Here is a 22,164-nt window from a genome sequence, read left to right as displayed (position 1 = left end):
GCTGGAGCTGGGTACAGCAGAGCCCCCAGCATGGAACAGAAAGGAACAGCTGATGCCAGCAAGCCAAAGGGTTGTGCATCTGTGGGCTACATCTGGACTGTGGGCTGCCAGTTGAAGAACAATGTTTTAGGGGAAAGAAATACAGAAAATATCAAGGAAATTAAACTTAGCCTTTAGTTAGAGCATCAGATTACATTTTTTATGGACTCTGTGATAAGAACTACCCAGATCTTGTGTCCAGGTCTAGAATGAAGAGCAGTCCCTTCATTATGTATACTCACTGCTGCAAAAAAGGAGAGATGAAGCATGGGGTGTTGGTATCCCACTATAACCCCTTTTCATTTACTGGCCAGAGTAGGTGGCCAGGCAGAAGAGGGGAAGTAAGATGCACTCTTTGAAGAGCTGCAATAACCTGCCGCTTGTATCATTCCCAAACCCTCCCTACCCCCAAAGCAAGAAGGAAGCAAGTGATGAATTGTGCCACAGAGGTGTGTCTCTGAGGCAGAATACCACCTTGGAGCTCTTCCTGGGGCCCTGGTCCAAGCTGTGCCTACCCCAAAAAGATGTAAATGATGCATTTTGATCCTGATCCAACTTTCCATTGATTTCAATGGGATTAGGATCAGGGCCTTAAGGATGCAGCTGAATGATAACAACATTTGACGGGCAAAAGATTTCAGTTAAAATACCTAGTATACACTAGGGTTAAGAACTGTTCATCACCATATAAACAGAATACTAGCAGGGAGTGGCCTGAGTGTAGTGCACACCTGTCATAAAATTATTATTATATTATTACAGTGGTTCCTAGAGTCCCCAACCCAGATTGGAGGACCATGGTGCTGGGGCACTGCACAAACACAGTAAAGACAGTCCCTGTTCGAAATAGCTTAAAATCTAAATAAATAAGATGAGATGAATGGTGGAGGGGAAACAGAGGCACAGTCATGCAGTAGGTCAGTGCAATGCTGGAACTAGAACCCATATCTCCAGATTCTCAGTCTAGGGCTCTGTTGACTACACCACAATGTTAGAATCAGAAGAGTCTGTGGCAGTTTGGAATGGCAGGTGGCAGTTGGCTGAGCTGAGCTTCTGCTGTAGTGTAGACAGCTTTATATCCTGGTTGAAACTCCACAAAAAGCCCTTTTGGTGAACACACAGGGTATGCCTGTACTTGGAGCTGGGGATGTAATTAGGAGCTGCAGGATGTAAAATAGAAAGTAGCTGCAGCAGTGTGAGCTGCGTGTGTGTTTGGGGGAGTGGGGGCTAGCCATCCCAAGTTTGTATCCGTCCGAGACCCTAGGCACATACGTGGAGTGGCTAACCTATTCCACTGTTTGCACTGCCATGACTACACACTCTATTTTTAGTACACAGGCTCCATAAAAGCTAGTGTGAGTATGTCTCCTTGAGCTGGGAATGACAGCTCAAGTTCCAAGTGTAGACCTATGCATAGAATCAGCAACTGCTGAAAACTGACAAAGTAAACAAAATGAGCCTGTTTCTTCTCTCTCACAATTTTTACATCAGTGCAAGTCCATTGATTACAGTAGAATTACTTTTGATTTACACTAGTTTAGTCATAGGAGGATCCAAATCAGTCTTTGGGGAGCAGTAGATAAATAGGTACGTTAACCGAAGATAAAGGGGACCTGATTATCTATTCCTGTCACTCCATTAATATAAAGGGCCTTACATTACTTGGTAGGAATGGCTGCTGAGTGATGCCCCCTATTTTAGGCAGTCCTCTGACCACTGCAGAGCTACCAGAATGGCTCCATACAAGTATCTCTTCTGGCCCCCAAGGCATGTGTCAGGGAGCGATAGGGCATGATCAAGACCTGAGGCTGCCCTAACTTACAGTGAAGTCCAGGTAGGACGCCAGTTAACCTGAGAGTACAAGAAGTGCCGAGATCGCTTACCCTGCAGTGGGCAGGGACTTCTGACTGAAAAAGGACTGAGGGCCAAATCTGATTCTTTGAACAAAGCCCAAATTAATAAGCTTTTCAAATGGAATATCAGCGTAGACTGTGTGGGAGAACAGGATTCTATCTCGCAGGTACAGGAATGACTGCTTCTCTTTCATTCCCCTTTATGCAGAGAGTATTGTTGAGAGGATCCAAATGAATATGGCCACATCTACATTCCTTTGACTTGCCACTACTCAAGCTCTTACCTACTTCATTATCAGCAATGATATGTGACATGTAATGGTTTGGGAGTTGTCTATAATGAATAGTGGACACATGATGGTACTGCTATAGTTTTAGCAAAGCATACCTGGAGAAGGAGAGGAAGCAAGATTTAGGCTAAAGAGTAACTGAGTAACTTCTTCAAAATTTAGGTTAAAGATTTTTTGAAGAGTTTCCATGTAAGTTAATGCAAGGATACTAATAGTTTAGTAATTAGATTATTGGGTAAAGAAGTTACAATAGTAAGAAATGAGAGTAAAAATAAAGGAGATTTTAAAGAGGAAATAGTTTGTAGGGTTCACAGCTTTCATTTTAGCAGGACAAAACTTTTCCTGGAATCCCAGCTACCTATGGACAACAAACAACTGCTAATGACATCCTCAACACGTGGATAAGTATCAAACCTGTTTTCTTTTACTGGCCGGGGTTTTGTTTAAGTGGTTGGCTTTTATCTATGGATTATTGGCAGCTGTCATGTTCTGCATGAGGGAGAAAAAAATGTTTATTTTATCCTGTTTATTAGCAGGAAGAGAAATGTCCAGCACCACTGCAGGAAATGCAGGGCCCACTCCTGCTCTCAGTGTAGTGTCTCATTAACTGGAAACAGAATTGGGTCTCAGACAGTTGCAGTTTGAATTCTCTTGGTCTTGAAATGTAGTGGACATTATCAGATTCCTGAAGCCCTGTTGCTGCGTAATTAGTTTACACGAACGCCACTATCCCACACCTTTGCCAACCAAGGATGTTTTACAATAGTAAGCAAAGCTTTCAAGATGTGACAACTTGCATTTGTACTGGATATGTTCCCCCAACCTTGACTGAGCTGGACAAAAGGATCTATCTAGTAGAGACTGCTCTGTTACTCTGTTAAGCATCTAGCCAGGAGAGGACTCCATAAAAGAGATCTGCTTGGGCTAACTTTTTATGCTCAACCTGGACCCAAGCACACCCACCCTGACCCTGAGAGGGTTGAATCATTTTATGACCCAACCCCGCCCCAATGCCTATCGGCCCTGCTCCTGCCATGTGCTGCCCCTGCTGCTGCGCAGGGTATACTGTGGAGTGAGAGGTACTGTGACTCCTTGGCATTCTCACTATGCAGCATGCACAGAACAGCAAGGTGGCAGTGGCCAGCAGGAGTGGGCCAAGCTGCTGCTAAGGCACTGACCCTACAAGCAGGAAGAATCTGATCCGACCTGGTTGTTTTCCGACTTGATTCAGATCCAACACTTTTAGTCAGATCCTACCAGGCTCAAGTTGGGTTTCAAGGCTCTACTCCATAATGCTAGGGGAACAGAAAAAAGGAAGTAACATCTTGATGTGGCGGGGAAAGCTGATGGCTGCACGCAAGAAGGTTGGATGCATCAGCCTCAGAGCTGGATGTGGAGGGAAGGCTGGAAGTAGGTAGTGGGGAGAAGTAGGGGACTGGAAAAGTGAGAACCGAGCAGAGGGATGGGGTAGCTGCAATCCGAAGATACAGGGCAGTGGCCTACAAGCAGTAGATGTGAGATAACTGCATGTGTGACAACAGGATGACAGTGCTCATGGCCCCAACAGACAGAAGAGTTGGGCTCTTGCTTCAGTGGTTATGGGAATGAGGCGGGATTAGAGGGAATATCCCTGACAGTAGGTTGGAGGAGACTTATTATTTTATTATTTGTATTACCATGGAGTATATAGTCCTTTATACCCTGTACTGGACTGAACTGCAATGATCTTCATTGGAACTGTTAAAGTAATTGTGCTTAGGGTATTTCCCTATAAGCCTGGTTTCTGGCAGGCTTAGTAAAGTAATTCTCTCTAGAGTGGTGGTTCTCAAACTATTTACCATTGTGGGCTGCATATGCAGCTCTCTATGTGTTATGTGGGCCGTATCCACACAATATATATACTACCTGTGTGGCCCTGAGGATGTCACATGGGTTGCAGCTGTATGCTGATTGGGCTACAAGCAGCCCACGGGTTGAGAGCAGGGGTTCTCAACCTTTTTCTTTCTGAGCCCCCCCCCAGCATGCTATAAAACCTCCATGGCCCACCTGTGTCACAACTGATTTTCTACATATAAAAGCCGGGATAGCAAACAGGGCAATTGCTTGGGGGCCTCATACCAAAGGGTGCCCTATGAAGCTAAGCTGCTCAGGCTTCGGCTTCAGCCCCAAGTGGTGGGGCTCAGGGCCTTGGGCTTCAGCCCCATGCAGTGCGGCTTCGGCTTTCTGCCTTGGGCCTCAGTGACTCTGATGCTCGCCCTGCTTGATGGACCCCCTGAAACCTGCTTGCCCCAGACCCCTGATTGAGAACCACTGCTGTAGAGCATGGTGAGTCCCCATAAACTCTCATAGAGCCTGTAAAGACTAGTGTTCCTACCTTGTAGTACGCAGGGCAAACTACTAGATATTTAGTGGGATTGGTGTACAACACTCACAATGACATTCTGCAGTGTGATTTGTCAACAAAACAAAGTGTCAACTCTTGGCCAGAACCTGGCATCACTGAATTCTAAGAGTTTTGTCTTCAAGGGTATGCAGAGCTGAATGCAGTGGCTGTACTCAGGAAGTTAAAGCTAAGCACATGAATAAGTCTTTGCAGGATTGCGGACTAAATCTGTAACTTCATAGAAAAGTGGACTTTAAGAAGTTATCTGGTTTTGCGCTCTCCTCCAAAGTGATGTTTCAGTACATTCTTGAACTTTAATTAGTCTGTATGTTTCTGAAGAGAAAGTGTTATTCACAAGAAGGGGTTCTGGCCCCAATATGCTATTCTGGCAGCATATAGGGCAATAAACAGCACAGCAAGGAACTGAAGGAGAATTCTATTGGTGCAGACAGTGCTGTTTCTATGCTGGCTCTTCCTTGCAAGCCCTTATGATAGTGGTATTTAAAAAGTCAATCATGTGATGTTCTGTCAGGGTACTATGCATTTGTACTGGTTAACTTAGTTGTGTGTTCAAAAATTTACCAAAGGTTTGTATTATATATTTATTGTATGGCACATAGTGAATTGCTCTGCCTCCATAAATGTGATAATCTGAGATTTGCTTTGATTGAAGCCGTAGTTCTCTTGACCACTTACCTAATTTAGACTGGAACTCAGCCACTTGTTCTTTGCAGGAGGATCCTTCCATGGAATTTCTTTGCACTGTACTAGATGTCCCTGTGGTGTCTAGCTTAATGCTTGCAGACTGTGCAATTTTTTTTTATTTTACAAAAGTTTTCTTTCAAACCTAGGAACTTTAATAAAAAAACTGCATTCGTGATGTTAGGGATGAAGTTAAGCACTCAAAGTCAGGCAAGTTAATGCCAAAGTAAATTTGAAAGAGACAGTTACAACTGTGGTCCTTTATGGCTTTGAATGTTACTATTACATAATTTTTGACCGTCTTCCTAGGTGCGTCAACCGAGGTGCATGGATAGGGCCCTATCAAATTCACAGCCACGAAAAAAGCATCACGGACCTTGAAAAATGGTCTCACCGCGTGAAATCTGGTCTTTTGTTTGCTTTTACCCTATACTATACAGATTTCGTGGGGGAGACCAGCATTACTCAAATTGGGAGTCCTGGCCAAAAAGGGAGTTGCAGGGGGGAGGGTCAGAAGGTTTTTTTTTTTTTGGGGGGGGGGGTAGTCACAGTATTGCCACCCTTACTTCTGTGCTGCCTTCAGAGTTGGTCGGCCGGAGAGCAGCGGCTGTTGGCCAGGCACCCAGATCTGGAGGCAGTGCCCTGCCCGCAGGAGCGCAGAAGTATGGGTGGCAATACCATACCATGTCGCCCTTACTTTGTGCTGCTGTCTTCAAAGCTGAGTGGCCAGAGAGTGGCAGTTGCTGACTGAGGCCCCAGCTCTGCAGGCAACAGCGCAGAAGTAAGGGTGCCAATACCATTCCATCCCATCCTTCCTTCCGTGCTGCTGCTGATGGCGGCTCTGCCTTTAGAGGTGGGTTCCCAGCCAGAAGCTGCTGCTCAGCTCTGAAGGCAGTGCTGCTGCCAGCAGCAGTGCAGAAGTAACAGTAGCAGTACCGCAACCCGCACCCCAACTCCTTTTGGGTTCAGGACCCTTACAATTACAACACTGTGAAATTTCAGATTTAAGTTGCTGAAATCATGACATTTATGATTTTTAAAATCCTGTGACTGTGAAATTGACCTAAATGGAGCCTGAATTTGGTCAGACCCAAGGCATGGAGCATGATGTGTAATATTAATGACTTTCACAGTGTTTTATTTTCTGGTATACCCAAAGATGCGGACTACACACGGCTCTCTAAGGCTGTGGAAAAAAACCTGTGTACTATCCGATTGCACTGTGGGAGGAATCGTTATGCTCCTGTATGGAAAGACATTAACCTAGAAATAGTGCGGACGAACAGAGGGGAACCTTAACTAGGACGTTTCCCGGCTATTTCAGTCTTCACTCCCCAACCCAGGTACTTGGTAGGGTAGGTGTTATTAGGTTAGCTCTAATTCCGCAGGCGCACTCTCCACATGCCCACCCACCCCGGGGTGGTGGGCACACTGGCCGCATGCCCTCCCCAGCATGCGGTTTAGCTTCCTCAGCCCCCCCTGCTTTGTCTTCCGCCCATCCTTTCTGATTGGCTAAGCGCTTCAATCCGAACCTCACATTCCTCACCTCCGATTGGCTCAGCCTCCCGCCTATCTTCCCAAGAAGCCCCGCCTTTCTTTTTATTCTCCTCCCACCCCCAAATCTCGGCCCCCTCCCCCGTCTCTCTCCCTCCTTGTGTGTAGCTCCGCTGAGGCTGGCTGGCCCCGCTGCACGGAGGAACCGGCAAGCTCTGCGTGCGCGCGCGGCGCAGCCTCCACCCCGGTACGCACAGCCCCGTAAGTGCGAGCGAGAATGAGAGCCCGAGAGCAGCCACCAGCAGCCGCCCCGCACCAGCCCCCGGCGCAGGACTAGAGCAGGGAGAGACTGAAGGGGGCACGGAGGCAGCGTGAATCCTCTGGCAGACTCCCACTCGCTGGCTCACCTGCCATCCCCATCGCTCCCTCCCTCCCTCCCGTCTCACTCATTCTCTCCCCTCCCCTCTTCTCCCACTCACACTCTCCCTCCTCTCCTCCTCCTCTGTCTTACTCTTTCGCTTCCCCTCTCCCCCCTCCGATCCCCCCGTCTGCCTTCTCCTCCTGGCACTGCACTGCAGCTGCTCCTCCGGCCAGTCCCGCCGCTTCTCTTCCCTTCCCCCCCGGGCCAGCCCCGGAGCATCCTCGGCACCCCGCGCGGAGCTCCGCCGTCCCGAGGGGGGACAGAGAACGGGACGAGCCCCGTCCCCGCCCTGCCCCCCGCCTCCCCAAGGAAGAGACCATTCTGCTCCTGGCCGCGGCGAACATGATGGCGGCAGCTCCCATCCAGCAGAACGGGACCCACACCGGGGTTCCTATAGACTTGGACCCGCCGGACTCCCGCAAAAGACCGCTCGAAGCGCCCCCCGAAGCCGGCAGCACCAAGAGGACCAACACGGGCGGTGGGTATCCCCCCCCCCCCGCAGCACCCTCCTTCCGCCCGCCCACCTTCCCTCCTACCTGCCTCCCCGCACCGTGCCCCGGCGGGAGGCCCTTCCCGGCGGCCGCGGGGGCTGAAGTGCCCCGCAGAATTCACCGGGGCTCCGGCACAATTGTTCAAAAAGGGTAAAAACCGAACGGGGGGGCGAGGAAGCGCCCGGGACTCATGGGGGCGGTTGAACCAGCCTTACGCCGCCTGCTGCTGCCGGGACCCGGCTCCCTGACCTCCCGCGGACGGGGCCGCGCCACAGGGCCGGGGTCTGGAGGGGAGCGGAAGGCTGCACCCCGGGAGGACTCACCCCCCTGCTGGGCACGGCCAGCACCTGACCCCGCAGCGCGTCTCGGACCGGCCGGGGAAGCGGCTCTGTGGCCCGGGGCCGCGCTGAAGGCTGCGGAGGGGGCTCCGTCCGGCGTGGGGGGGGGGTGGCACTACTCCCGGGGTGCAGCAGCCTTATAACTTATCATTCATCAAAATGGCGTCGGTTTTCAGACTCTAGCAGTCTTTTGGGTTTAATATCCATCGGGGTGGGTGTGCAGCCGTGACCCTATAGGGGCTGGAGTGGGCACAGGGGGCTCCTGCTGCCCCAGCACCCGACCGATACGTTAGCGAAGATAAATAAATAAATGGCAGCTGGGTGGCAGGGGGATGGCGAAGGCGCTCTCCCCCTTTTCCAGCTGCTGGCTCACAAGCTGGATTTAAATCTTGACCGGTGTTTCCCATTTCCTTGGCCTCACTTCATCTGTCAGTGTGACACTGTTGCATTGATTTGGCTTGTTGGGGTTGGGGGGTGTTGGAGTGGGGGGAGTTGTCTCTGGTGCGGTGACTTGTTAGTTAACATCCTGCTCTTCCTGGATGAGATGAGTTATAACGGGACTAGCATCTCCTCTTTTCATTTGCACTGGAGTCATCATAACAATGCACCGAGGCAGAGGTGAATTTATTCATCCAATATTAAGAAAAGCATTCTGTATGATAATGTATTGTACCTATATTTAATATAAATGGGGACTGTGGTATTCCATCTGCACTATTTGGGATGCTTATACCCTTTCATAGGGACAGTGAGATGGACCTGAATCTGCTCCTATTTATTTTTTAAACAAACTTTATAGAGAACTCTATTTTATGATAAAATTTTGAGATTGGTTTTCAGGACTTCTAGTCATTAAAATAAACTACCCTTGTATAGCTTTCACCTTTTTCAGAGCCAGTGTTCTAAAGGTCCTTAGACTCATTGCTGCTGGATCAGTAAAGGAAGGGAGCACAGTTGCAAGATGAGGCTGGGAAACATTCGTTTCATTCATTGTATATATTTTCCAGTTCTGATTCTGGGTTTTGTTATCCAACGGTGGGGGGAGGATTGGCATTATCACTTTTACATGTATTTAAAATAAGTGATTTAAGCTTTTGATCAATTGAGAAAAATTCTTCTTAATGTCTTTTAATTAATGAGCTTAAAAGAGATCACTGTCGCCTAAGAAGTGCTAAAGAAATACATCAGGATTACTTAGGCAAGTAATTCCATCCACACCATGTTGGGTTGTTTTCTTGGCAGTGGCTGAAATGCTTGGAAAATAAAACTCCACATTTGGGGTGGGTTTTTGGTAGGAAACTAGTTGTTTTGCACACTTAAGAAGAAAGCAGGCAATAGGTAATTGCTGTTCTCATGCATTTGCTAATGTCAAACAAAGAGCCCATCACTTTATCATTCTTTTCTTTTTAAAAAAGTTTTGGCATTTCTGTAGCAGTATTTTTAGTGAGGGTTGTGATTTGTCGTCATGCATGTTTTGTGCACTTTTTTTTTTTTTTGGAAGGGGTCAATTTGTTTAATTGTACCATGGTAACAGCTAGAACTGGAACAGTTCCGTCTTCAGAAATACAACTCAATTTTTGTCATTTGTTTTTATGCTTTCAGAAAATTAAGGAAAATGGATAGATTCTTTAATTTCCACTGAGTGAATATGTAAATCTTTTAAAATGGCAAATGCATATTCCATGCATTTCTTATAGAATGATGCAACTGGTTAGATGTATAGTTGTGCATGTATTAATAGGTATGTTCACATATTTACTGATTTTTTTTTTTTTGTGGGCATGTGGGAGAACAAAAGTTTTGTAAACCAAATTAACCTTGCATATCTCAATTTTTCAGAGGATGGCCAGTATTTTCTAAAGGTCCTCATACCTAGTTATGCTGCTGGATCTATAATTGGGAAGGGAGGACAGACAATTGTTCAGTTGCAGAAAGAGACTGGGGCGACCATCAAGCTGTCTAAATCCAAAGATTTTTACCCAGGTAGGTGCAAATATTAGCAGATTACTTTTAAATCCCAAGGGAAATATATACGTGATGTATGTGGTTTATGCATTGAAGAGTAAGCTTCTCAGTGCAGTCGGAAGCATTATTGAGCAGAGAAGTACACTACAACATGTTACAGTGAGCATATGAACAGTCTTATCTTAATTTGTTTATGGAATTGACTGGGTACTATCTAATAATTTAGTGGCCATAAAATATGGCTAAAGTTATTTAGAATATTACTGCAGGAAAACATTTTTGTGAATATATTTTCTGAGCACTTTTTATTACAAAAAAACCCCCTACTTTTAAAGAACCAACCTTGACAGCTGGCATTAAAAATGGGTATGCTTCTGAAGTTTTCAGACATCATTGTAAGGCAATTAAGCTAGAATGAATAAAAATGAGAGGCTGCTTCTTAAAGAATGGGCCATTTACTTTAAATCCATTACGTATCTTCTTTCTGCATCATTGGTTTGTTCACTGGCCCTGGAGTGAAGTAAAGAGGACAAGTGCTACTGCTCTTCAGGTGTTTTCTTTAGATTGTGTTTAATATAAGTACGAAAGGAAAATCTATGATATGAAAGGAAATATAATACTTCAGATGAATAAGAAAATAGGTGTGTTTTGTGCATACTGTATTTATGCAAACAACAAAGCATTCAATATTTATATGCTCAGAGTGCCTGTTTTTATTACAGCTTTTTCTCATTTTTGATCAAAATGTTATAAATAGCAGGTCATGCATAATGATCTGCATCATTTTGAACTTCTGCAAAATATTTCTTTCGCTCCATCTTAAGTTTGACTTTCTTTCTGAAGATTAACAAATTAGTATCTACTAATTGGACTTCTAGTCTGAATTGAAATCTATCTAATTTTTTATTGACTGTGAATAATTTACTACATAGCTATAATTTCGCCAGTGTTCTGGTTTTGCAACTTTGAACTCTGGCTAGTAATTCAGAGTCGAGGTGCCTAGATATTGTTAATATTTCTTTTTTGTGGGGAAGATAAAGCCGTTTTGCATTTGGTGAGCTAATTTAGAAAATTCAGTCATCTTGCTGAAACAGCAAAGACAGCTGGCATGAGTGTAAGCAGAGCATGAGCATTTGGAGTATTTCAGTTTCCTGTCCACTCTGTTTCACTGTCAAGCAGAAGTGGATCATTTATTCTCTATGGAAAGATTGTCATTATTTTGAAATTGTCATTTTGATATGGAAATGGAAAATGCACCTGTTGTTTTTTCTTATAGATGCAATTTATAGCGTTCTAATGTACTAACACAGTTAAAATAAGTTTAGATTTTCTATGAAATGAAATAGTTCTGTAATTGCTATGCATTGTTATTCAGAAACTTTTGTTTTGCCTTTACTTTTTTTGCCTTAAGAAAGTTTTGGTAACACAATTCTTATATTCTGAAAGGTGTATTAGGGTGAAAAAATCAGTGCAGAATTGTGAAAACTCTATGGAGAAATAAAAGCATTCAAAAGAGCCTGATTGCGGAATTAATAACGTAATCTGGGGAAAGAGCTGCAATGGTAAATTAAATTCACTGTCAATAGATGAAAATGAAATAGATTATTTGCATTATACATGAGGTGGTATCAGATGTGCAAGGATGTTGCAGAAAATTGGTGTTTATGAAGGATATTCCAAATACTAAATTATATGCCTTTTCATTTGACTATAGTTTATTTACAGTGAGTTGGAAAGGATGCACCAAAGATTATATCTTTTGTTCAGTACTCTAACATAGTTATTTTGTTCTTTTCTGATTAAATCAGAATTACATACTTTTTTGTTCTGTAAATTATGCAGCTACAGCGGTATCAGCAGGAGTGTCCTTTGAAAATTAAAAATTAGGCAAGCCAGAATGAGATGAATAAAAAAATGTCTAATGTTTCTGTGACGTAAACAGATTCTCTCTGAAGGAAATACCAGGACAAGAGAAGTCTTGGTACAGTTTTAATTTTTCCAAGTATAGATCAATGTCCAGTTAGATATTACACAGTCTGTTTTATATATGTAGCCACACTGTAGGTCATTTGGCAGATTAATGATTTAGACATAATTTAAGAAGGACTGTTATTTGCTACAGAATGGACAGATGAGAAAAATGGATTCTCTTGTAGCTGGATCTTGTTAGTCTTTCTGTGTGCATTTGTCCACGAGCCTGTGGAATTTTCTGAGGTCCTGGCATTCTCCAAGCTGATGACTTTTTTGGGTTTCTTCCAGCCCCTCTTACATGAGGGATAAAAACCCTGCTAATCTTATACTAGTCTTATACTGTGATTCATACTGTTGAGGACTTTTTTTTTTTTTTTTGGTAGAAGTATGCAGTTATCTGAAAACCTATTTGGGTGTATATATGTTCATTAATATGTTGACTAATTTATACCTATAGTTACATTAAATATCTATTTTGCAAACACTGTATTTGTGAGGTTGCTGTTAAGCTTAAATTTTAGTGGGAAGGAGAGGAGTAACTGAAAGGGAAAGTTCAGCGCGGTTTTTAAGAGTGGGTGATTTGGAAGGGAGAAGGATTGGTATATTAAAGTCATGAGTTCTTCACTGTGTGATCTTATGGTACAGGTATTCAATATACAGAGTAAGTCTGTCAGAATAATTTTTTTGTTTGTGCTTCAGAAAACTATTTACGGTAGCTTTAGAATTAAGAAGAGAGAGATCTAATTATAAGAAGTTGAAAGGAAGCATGCATTTCTAAAGTATTTCTATTTGTTAAAGGTTTTAGTTCAACAAAGGAAAAGGACAGTTCATGGGCTTTATTAACAGTTGTGTGTATTCTGTTTTATGATATCAGCAGTGGGTTTTTTTTAAAGTAAATCCTATTTCTCTTGCTGTTGCAAGACACTGTCCCTCTAAATTATCAAGTAACTTTTTAAAAACTGTATTGACCCATAAAATTTTACCTTCTGGTCATCTTGTTTAGAGTATATTTCATGTATGAATCTTTTGTATTCATATTGTCTACCTAGACTAATAAATCTGAAGTGAAATTGTCTAACTGTATGTTTTAAAAATGTGGGAGTAACATTTTCTGTTACAAGGTTCCAATTATATATTTGGCAAGCGGTTTCTAGTCCAAAATCTGAAATACTGATATTGTCATGATACTAATTATTAATGAAGTAAAACCTTTTGAAGGTGTTGCCATGAAAAGTTGGAGTTTTGTGTGTACTTAAATTTTGCATAGTGTAAAAAGGTGATACTTTCTTATGTTTGCACTCACTATTTTATCCAGTGCTCCATTTTTCAGAAATATAAGGAACGCTGGCCTGAAAACCACACTAGGTATATTCTTCCTTGTTTTCCTAAACCGTTGCAAGTGAATGTCTTTACTCTTTCTTATGTGAAATTATATAATCACGTTGTTTATCTTGCAACAGGATCTTTCCTAACTTAGTGCTTGGGTGAATTTGAGTGAAGTTGATGGTTTTTCAACTATGTTGTAATATGCTAACTGAAATATATTAGAATATAGATAAAATGATATGAAGATAAAATGGAGATAAGATATTTTATTATTCTTAATTAATAGGTTAGCTGCTTTTTATTTTATGAAATTCTAATTGGGTAGTCCTCAAACTTGGTATGGGACATTTAATGTGGAAGAACTTTTTTCCGTACAACTAAAATGTACACTTAACAAAAAGACAGAGTATACAAAACATATTTTGTGTGTTATAATGCTGTTATGTATTTACTAACTGGATTGTCTTAAGCATTCATCTTGCATGTGAAAATGAGGTGTTGTGGTTTTTTTTTTTTTTTTTTTTTTAAATTAATGCATTATTTACATGATTTCACAGGTATCTTTGGTGTGACTGTCCTCTGAAAAGTTTGTGTGTTGACTATTTAAACCTTGAAAGTGAATTGAGTGTGAAATACACAACTTTACTGAACATTTGAATAGAATACATCTAGCTTCATTACTCATATTATACTGTGTTAGGCAGGATAAACGCATGATACATCAAGCTTGTTTCCTCACTGTTTTTTTCCCTTTGTGTAATAAAGGACGTGTAACATTTTTTAATTGTTAGCTTAGAAACGAGTAGGTTCTCACTGAAAAAATACATGTAACTCCTTTTAAAACAAACAAACAAAAAAAAAACCCCTGCAAATAGTTTACTTGGTTATATTAGTGTTAACATTCTAAATGAAGAGAAAATGTTATTTCTTAAGACCTAGAGAAGAGAATTATGGGATAAGAAAAATAGTTCAGCTTGTAGCATTTTGGAATATTGATGTATCTTGGTTTTTATTCCCTGATATTTGAGAATTTTATCACAGATTTCTGAAATGTTGTCAATGAGAAAGTAAGGACTTCGTAAAAAATAAATTCTAAAGCTTGACAAGCTATATTGCAGACTCTTACTCATGTGAGTAATCCTGTTTACAACAGTAGAACTGTATGAGTAAGGACTACTCATGTAAGTAAGGGTTTCTAGGATTGAGCTCTTACAGCTGCGTAGATTTGCAGACTTGTTCTAGTTTCTTAGTTTTCTACAAGTAAAAAGCCAAGGGTTGATTGCCAGCTGTTCAGAGGGAGAATTCTCAATAGGACAGCTGTCAGTTGCCTGGTTACTGGGACAGAATTAAAAAAAAAAAAAAGTTAGCTTCTTAACTGAAAGGTCCTCAATATTTTACATTCAAAAGGAAACTGCAAATGAATGTATTCACTCACTGTGATCTAGAGATGGTTGTACATTTAGCTCCCTTGTGCATCTATTTACTAATTTCCCTTCATTTGGAAGAGGATTATAGTAGTTTTAATGATTTCATGTTCTAAAGGTGTTATGCATGTAATTTTTTCTAAGAAAAGGGTTTTCTGTGTTAGCTGAATAGGTCTTTGGTGGTGAACTTTTTGTTGAATTATTGAGTGACTTTGCAATTTCAAAAATAGTAAAAAGGAAAACTGAAAACAAGTAACAATTATGTAGACTTTTTTGTGTGCTGCATTGAAATGGCTAGCTAACTCTCAACAATAATACTCATACAAACCTGTTACGCGAAATAAAGATAGCAGAATAATGAACAAAACTCTAAGATCATCACATGGAAATGAAAACCACCTCAACTTTATTCTTGTTGTTTATTATGTGACAGAACTTCTCTATCAGAGAATGTTTTATATTTTAGAAGTAAATTAAAGGGTTTCTAATGACGATATACTGCACTTGTTTCTTCATATAGTCAAGTTATGTGTAAATTGAATGGATGCAGCAGAAACTTGTGTTTTGCACCCTCATTTTGGGGCACTGCAGAATTCTGGGGAAAAATCCATTTAAGAGAAACAACATAATTTTGTATAAAAATGACACTTTAAACCATTTTCCCCCACTCTTCCTCCTTGCACACAATACAAAACTGCCATGTAGCATTTCAGTGGTTGGTTGTGGAGGCAGGATCAATGTGCTAATCTGTGGTCTACATTATGAAGGCTTGGAGACAAATATATAAAATCACTCTCCAAACAGCAATTCAGTTTTCTTAAAAGAATCTTCTCCCCTCAACTTCTGTAATATGAGAAACATGCAGTTTTTTTTAAATGGAGGTAAATCCTTCATACATTAATGAAAAAGGAATTGTAACAGGACCTTAGTGATCTTGATTCTTCGCTAATTAATATTGTGGATGTCGGTATTCTCAGCTGTAGTTAACCACAAAATTTAATCTCACCTATTTTCAGTGGTTAGCAAACAAACTTTACTTTAAGTTTGTCAGATTACAGCTTTTAGAAATAGAACTTGTGGGGGGGATTGGGAGGAGGGTTTGTGCCTGATTGCTTTCTCATTTCCATCTTTGGATACAGCTCTAGTATGAAGTTAAACAACATCTGTAGAGATCTGACTGACAAACATCTCTCTGGGACTCATCATTGCAGCTTGCAGCAGGTGCACTCCACTTTGTAGCCCTTCTCAAAAAGAGGTTAGCTTGTTTTTAACATTTATCAGTAGACCAGTGGGAGTGAATGACTTAGTAAAGAGCGTGGGGGTTGTCAGTTGTCCAGTGCTGGAATGCTGCAGGTAATTGGGCTGGACTGGTGGGAACTGTGGTAGCGTGCTTCTCACGTTGCACTGCAGCTGCTGTTGATCTTAATTAATCTGACCCTCTGAGGCTGCAGTGTCATGGTGTAAAACGCAATACATACCAGAAATGGAAAGACTGCTTTTTAAGCCCTTCTTGATGATGATTATGTTTGTAGGTGGGCCTTTTTGGTTTCAGCGTTGGATTTGTTAGATACTAGTGTAAAATTTTGACATACTTTTGTTTAAAGCTGTAATTAATAGGTTTGGTAAAGAGGAAACCCTTTATCTATGAATTAATAAAGTTGATAACTATGATTTTTGAATAGATTGCTAATATAGTGGACTTAACAAAAACATTCTTGTTGCCAGAATAAAAACAGAAGTATGGTTGTATATAAACAAAATATCTATATTGTTCAGACAAGTTGGGTGGGAGACAGGGATATATGAGAATTAAAAATAAACATTGTTAAATATTTAATGGAAAATTAACTTCACATTTCTACTGTACTTTGAATGATCTATTTATTTGGGTACTTAAAATTCCTTCCTGGTTTACTGTAAAATATTTATGCAGTGGAGTATGTTAAATGCATGCTTTGAGTTGTTTCATTCTGATTTATATATATCATATTAAACTGAAATTTGGTAATTTGTTGTCTGAATAAACTTCCATTTGTGATTTCAGTTTTTTTAGTATTAGCCTCAATGGAAAATAAGACTAGCAGCCCTTCCTCATTGCCTCTGTGGCACAGCCGTGGGGAAATTATATCAAGTTCCTTAAGTATGCTTTCTGTTACTCCAACACAGAAATATCTAAATAGTGTCAAACTGAGAGACCTTTTAAATGTCAGATCACTGGTTAATAAGGCTCTACTCCTTTCCATTATTTTTGTTTTGTTTTTCTGTATACACAGTTAATACTAATTTTGCAAACCTGATGCATCCTAATTTCAAATTGTTATTATTCAGAGGTTTATAAAGACTGGTTAGGTTGCTCTTGTGTTTTTTCATTTGAAGAAAAACATTTTGTCAGAGTACCTTGTATTTTAAATGTTTAATTTTGGTATTACCAGTTTCTAACAGTAAACAGAAAACATACCTTATCAACCATCTAAATTCAATACTTGTTATTGAATTAACTTGCTATTCTCCTATCATCTTCCATAATTAAAATGTGGTTACATTTTTTTTTACAGTGAGAATTATTTGATACTGAGTATTCTTGCTAAGGAAAATTTGTAAGAACTAAATTCCTTTTGAAATTACATGGGCCCATGTCAGTGATCATTTAAGGGCAATGTTTTGGGACTGGTATCAAAATCTCTGTTTCCGGTTGGAAGATTACTGATGACATACCCTTTTTCTTTTCAATATTTATTTTCCAGTTATATTTACTTTTTTTTTATCAATTAAATGCTGTATTTCATCTGTAAAGAATCTTGGGTCAGGTAAAATTTTTGAGGTTGTGTGCCCAATATAGCCCTTGCAGGTACCTCTTATGTGAGTCAAGGACCAGGTTAATTGTCATGTGTTGGCACTCTGTAAAAATACAAACCCTGAGTCCTCAGATATGAGGATCTGGAGGGGGTTGTTCAGATTGTTCCAAGCGAGGAAGAGAAATGGTCTACATGTGTGAATGTTCACTGTCGTATTTAGAAGTAACTTTTGGTGAAAGGAAGCCTGATATTCAGACAAAAATTTATATTTGTTTGGTCTTATAGATTTTCATTGTGGAAAGACTAAACATCTGTTTTCTATCATTGATCTGTTACTGCATCCTGCAGGGCCTGTCATCTCAGCATTGACAGGATCAGATGAAAAACACAATCAATGTTTTGACATTTTTTGAGAATCGCTCAGGTAAGATCATTTGTTATGCAGAACTAAAATTATATTTATGGCCATTGATGATATTTCACCAATTGGAGTCCTTGTATTGTCAGTCATTAATTAAATTAGTACACAAAGACCCTCTGTGTGTGTCTTTGTTCCCATTTAAAAACACTCCTTTTGTGCTTAGTTCAGTGACATTTAGTGCACCTGTGATTTCCCTCATAAATAGCTTCTGAAATTCAGGACAGTCTCCCTCCCTTCCTTTAGAGTGGCACCTATTCAGCTTGGATCAAGAAGTATATTATGCACCCCCAGAGTTCTTGAAAAATACTTGTTAACAAAAATTGCACACTAGTGACTCCAGTTCTTTTGAAATATGCTGTATTGACAGTGTAGGAACGTGGAGTTTTCTGCCTATAGAACTAGGTAAAGCCTAGCCAGCAGACAAAGTTTCCTTCCTATCACCTCACCAATGTGACTTACCTTTTTACCAAATATCTGCAGATCAGAGTTACTAGTACTTAATTGAATGTATTGATCTGTGTATATATAATTACATAGGTTGTGAACTGAATCACTAGAAAGTGCCAGTCTTATGATTGCTCATTCAACCTTAATTCCGCTCCCTTTGTGTGTCCAATGTGTGACTTGAATGAATTAGTCCCCTCTGGGAGGGTGAGGGGAGGGACAGGAAGTGAACATATAATTAGACAGTGTCATGCAGTGGTTCTCAAACTTGTGGTTGTGTGCCCCCCCCCTTCTTTGTGTCTGTAGTAGTTTGACACCCCACCCCCCACCCCCCCGGGCACCTCTGCACTCTCTGGCTGCCCAGCTCTGAAGGCAAAGTGGAAAGCAGCAGCTGCTGGCTGGGCACCCAGCTCTAAAAGCAGTACTGCCACCAGCAGCAGCACAGAAATAAGGGTGGCAGTACCATACCACCCTTACTACTTTGGTGCTGCTGCTGCTGGAAGCGGCACTGCCTACAGAGTTGGATGCCTGGCCAGCAGCCACTGCTCTCTGGCCACCCAGCTCTGAATGTGCACAGTAAGTTTTTGGTTTTTTTTCCCCTCCTCAAGCTTCTCATACTGAGGTCTTCCTACCCCCCAGAATACATTGTGTGCCCTCCAATTTGAGAACCTCTGTCACATGAATACACATTGGGGGGGGGGGAAGGTTATGCAGGCAGTCATAAATCTAGTATGTTCTATCTTTTGAGTGCATGATTTTAAACATTTTTCTTCCAATATTTTTACATAATTTCTTAGTTTGTGGGTTTTTTTTTTTGTTTTTGGGCTGTCAAGCGATTAAAAATAATTGTGTGATTGAACTGTAATAGAATACCATTTATTGAAATATTTTTGGAGGTTTTCTACATTTTCAAATTGATTTTAGTTACAACACAGAATACAAAGTATACAGTGCTTACTTCATATTTTCTATTTTTTATTACAAATATTTGCACTGTAAAAAAAAATCGTATTTTTCAGTTCACCTCATACAAGTACTGTAGTGCAATCTCTTTATCGTGAAAGTGCAATTTACAAATGTAGATTTTTTTTGTTACATAACTGTATTCAAAAAGAAAACAATGTAAAACTTTAGAGCCTACAAGTCCACTCAGTTCTACTTCTTTTTGTTGGAGTGATTGGCTGAATTCTGATCTGTCACCTGAAAGTGAGAACAGGCATTCACGTGGCACTGTTGTTGCCAGCTTTGCAAGATATATACATGTCAGATGTGCTAAAGATTCATATATCCCTTCATGTTTTAATCACCATTCCAGAGGACATGCACCCATGCTGATGGGTTCTGCTCGATAACAATCCAAAGCAATGTGGACCAACGCATGTTTATTTTCATCATCTTAGTCAGATGCCACCAGCAGAAGATTGGTGGTGTGGATTCTGTAGTTTCTGCATCGGAGTGTTGCTCTTTTCAGACTTCTGAAAGTATGCTCCACACCTCGTCCCTCTCAGATTTTTGGAAGGCACTTCAGATTCTTAAGCCTTGGGTTGAGTGCTTTAGAAATCTCACATTGGTACCGTCTTTGTGTTTTGTCAAATCTGGTGTGAAAGTGTTCTGAAACCAAACATATGCTGCTATAACATAAAATATATTGCTATAACTGAAATATATTGCAGAATGTAGGTAAAACAGACTAGGAGACGTACAATTCTACCCCGAGGAGTTTAGTCACTTATTAACACATTTTTTTTAACGAGCATCATTAGCATGGAAGCATGTCCTCTGGAATGGTGGCCGAAGCATGAAGAGGCATACAAATGTTTTGCATATCTGGCACATAAATACCTTGCAGTACCGACTACAAAAGTCCCAAGCGAACGCGTGTTCTCGCTTTCAGGTGACATTGTAAATAAGAAGCAGGCAGCAGTATCTCCTGTAAATGTAAACAAACTTGTTTGTCTGAGAGATTGGTTGAACAAGAAGTAGGACTGAGTGGACTTGTAGGCTCCAAAGTTTTACATTGTTTTCTTTTTGAATACAGTTATGTAACAAAAAACAATCTACATTCGTAAGTTGTACTTTTACGATAAAGAGATTGCACTACAGTACTTGTATGAGGTGAATTGAAAAATGATTGTTTTTTTACAGTGCAAATATTTGTAATAAAAATATGAAATACTTAATAAAAATACTGTGCACTTTGTATTCTGTGTTGTAATTGAAATAAATATATTTAAAAGTGTAGAAAAACATCCAAAAATACTTTTCTATTAGTATTCTGTTATTTAACAGTGTTGTTAAAACAGCAATTAATTGTGATTAATTTTTTAATCACGATTAATTTTTGAGTTAATCACGTGAGTTAACTGTGATTAATTGACAGTCCTACTTTTTTTTTTTAAATAGGAAAAAAGTTAAGTTTTGTAGCAGGCATCATTAGAGTTTGAACTCTGAACCTTCAGTACTAAAGCACAGACCTCTACCACTTGAACTACAGGACTGCAATGCTGGTTTGCAGCAGAAGGCTATTATTCCAGAGGTGGGATAGCTTGCTGCCATCATTTGCTGGGTGGTTGGGAGGAGTTTGAGGGGAGTGTCTGCCCTATGTGATGCCTTAGGAAGGAGAGGGATGGGATGCTGGGACCATGTGCCAGATCCAGCCCAGCTAAACTTCCTTCTCCAGCCTTCACCTACAGGTGCTCTTGGAGGTCCCATGCCTTCCTAGCACAATGTGTGGTTGTAGTAGTTTCTTTGATGGCAGCATGTTCATGTTCAGTTATTCTGGCATGCTGCCAACATTTTTTCCTGAGGAACACAAGAGAAGGGAAATGGCAATTTTTAAGTGTATAACAGTTGAATCTGAATGGAATTTCATAAGACCAAAAAAAAAAGCCTTTTCAGCTTTCTCTTTGCTGAATTTCCATGACCTGCTACAAATACAGGTATTGGAGTTTCCAAAAACAGATGCAAGAATCTTTTATAATAACCTAAATATAGAAGCCTGTGTATTATTGTTAAAGCAGTACAAGCATTAGATGAGTACTTGGGTACTTATACTGCTAAAGAAAAAGTGGTATACTTGAAATATATAGATTGCAGAGTCAAGGAGTCAAAAGTTAAGAAACACCAGACTGCTATTTCTGCAAGCATGCCAGATTTTCCCTAGATTTGTAACATTGCAAGTATCTGTCTAGTATTTGCGTTGCTTTTATGTTAATTACACAATATGCAATACAATAGACCATCTTCCCGTTCTACTATACACGCCTAGATAATTAAAATAATGGATAAAAGTTCTTTCCTCCCTCCAGTTTATCCCCAAATATCTTCATCCCCAAATATTCAGGGAAAAGATGTGGAACTTGTTAGTGTGTTCAGTAGACTGACAGATCTGGAATTTGGTATACCAAGTGGGAAAGTGTGTTTCAGAGTTTAAGGGCCTTGCTGGAGGATTCATGGATAAACAACACTCTCTCCTTCATAAAGAAATAGGCAGTCTCTCACATAACCAGATCTTAAAACACGTGGGGTGTTATAGGTTAAAATCAACACAGTGACCTTCATTCAATAACCCATGCACAGTAATTTCAGCTACACAGCACTGATCTTATGTGCTCTCAATGAGACTCTCTTTAATCAGGAAGACATGTTCTGCTCTAGCTTTAGTTATCAGCTTTCTCAAAATCTATCCATAGGTAGTGTGCATTATAACCTAATAGGTAACGGTAGTAAGATGTACTCTTATCTAATTAGCTTCATTTTGGCTAAGGTCTTAAAATAACACTTGACTATGCATGTTGGTGACTGGTG

The 22,164-nt window shown here is 40.7% G+C and overlaps 1 protein-coding gene across 2 annotated transcripts in view; it reads left to right on the top strand.

Moving 5' to 3' along the window:
* Positions 1-7,524: 7,524 nt before the first annotated feature.
* Positions 7,525-22,164, top strand: part of NOVA1 (NOVA alternative splicing regulator 1) — a 225,443-nt gene continuing 210,803 nt past the window's right edge. For both annotated transcript variants that reach the window (XM_077820320.1, XM_077820319.1), the window contains exons 1-2: positions 7,525-7,660; positions 9,851-9,994. In XM_077820320.1, the coding sequence (XP_077676446.1) occupies positions 7,525-7,660; positions 9,851-9,994 (280 nt within the window). The remainder of the gene's footprint in view (positions 7,661-9,850; positions 9,995-22,164) is intronic.

The sequence above is a fragment of the Eretmochelys imbricata genome, chromosome 6 (assembly GCF_965152235.1).
Source record: "Eretmochelys imbricata isolate rEreImb1 chromosome 6, rEreImb1.hap1, whole genome shotgun sequence".
NCBI classification, from domain to species: Eukaryota; Metazoa; Chordata; order Testudines; family Cheloniidae; genus Eretmochelys; species Eretmochelys imbricata.
Note: the sequence above shows the minus strand (reverse complement) of the source record. Positions and strands in the feature narration are given on the sequence as shown.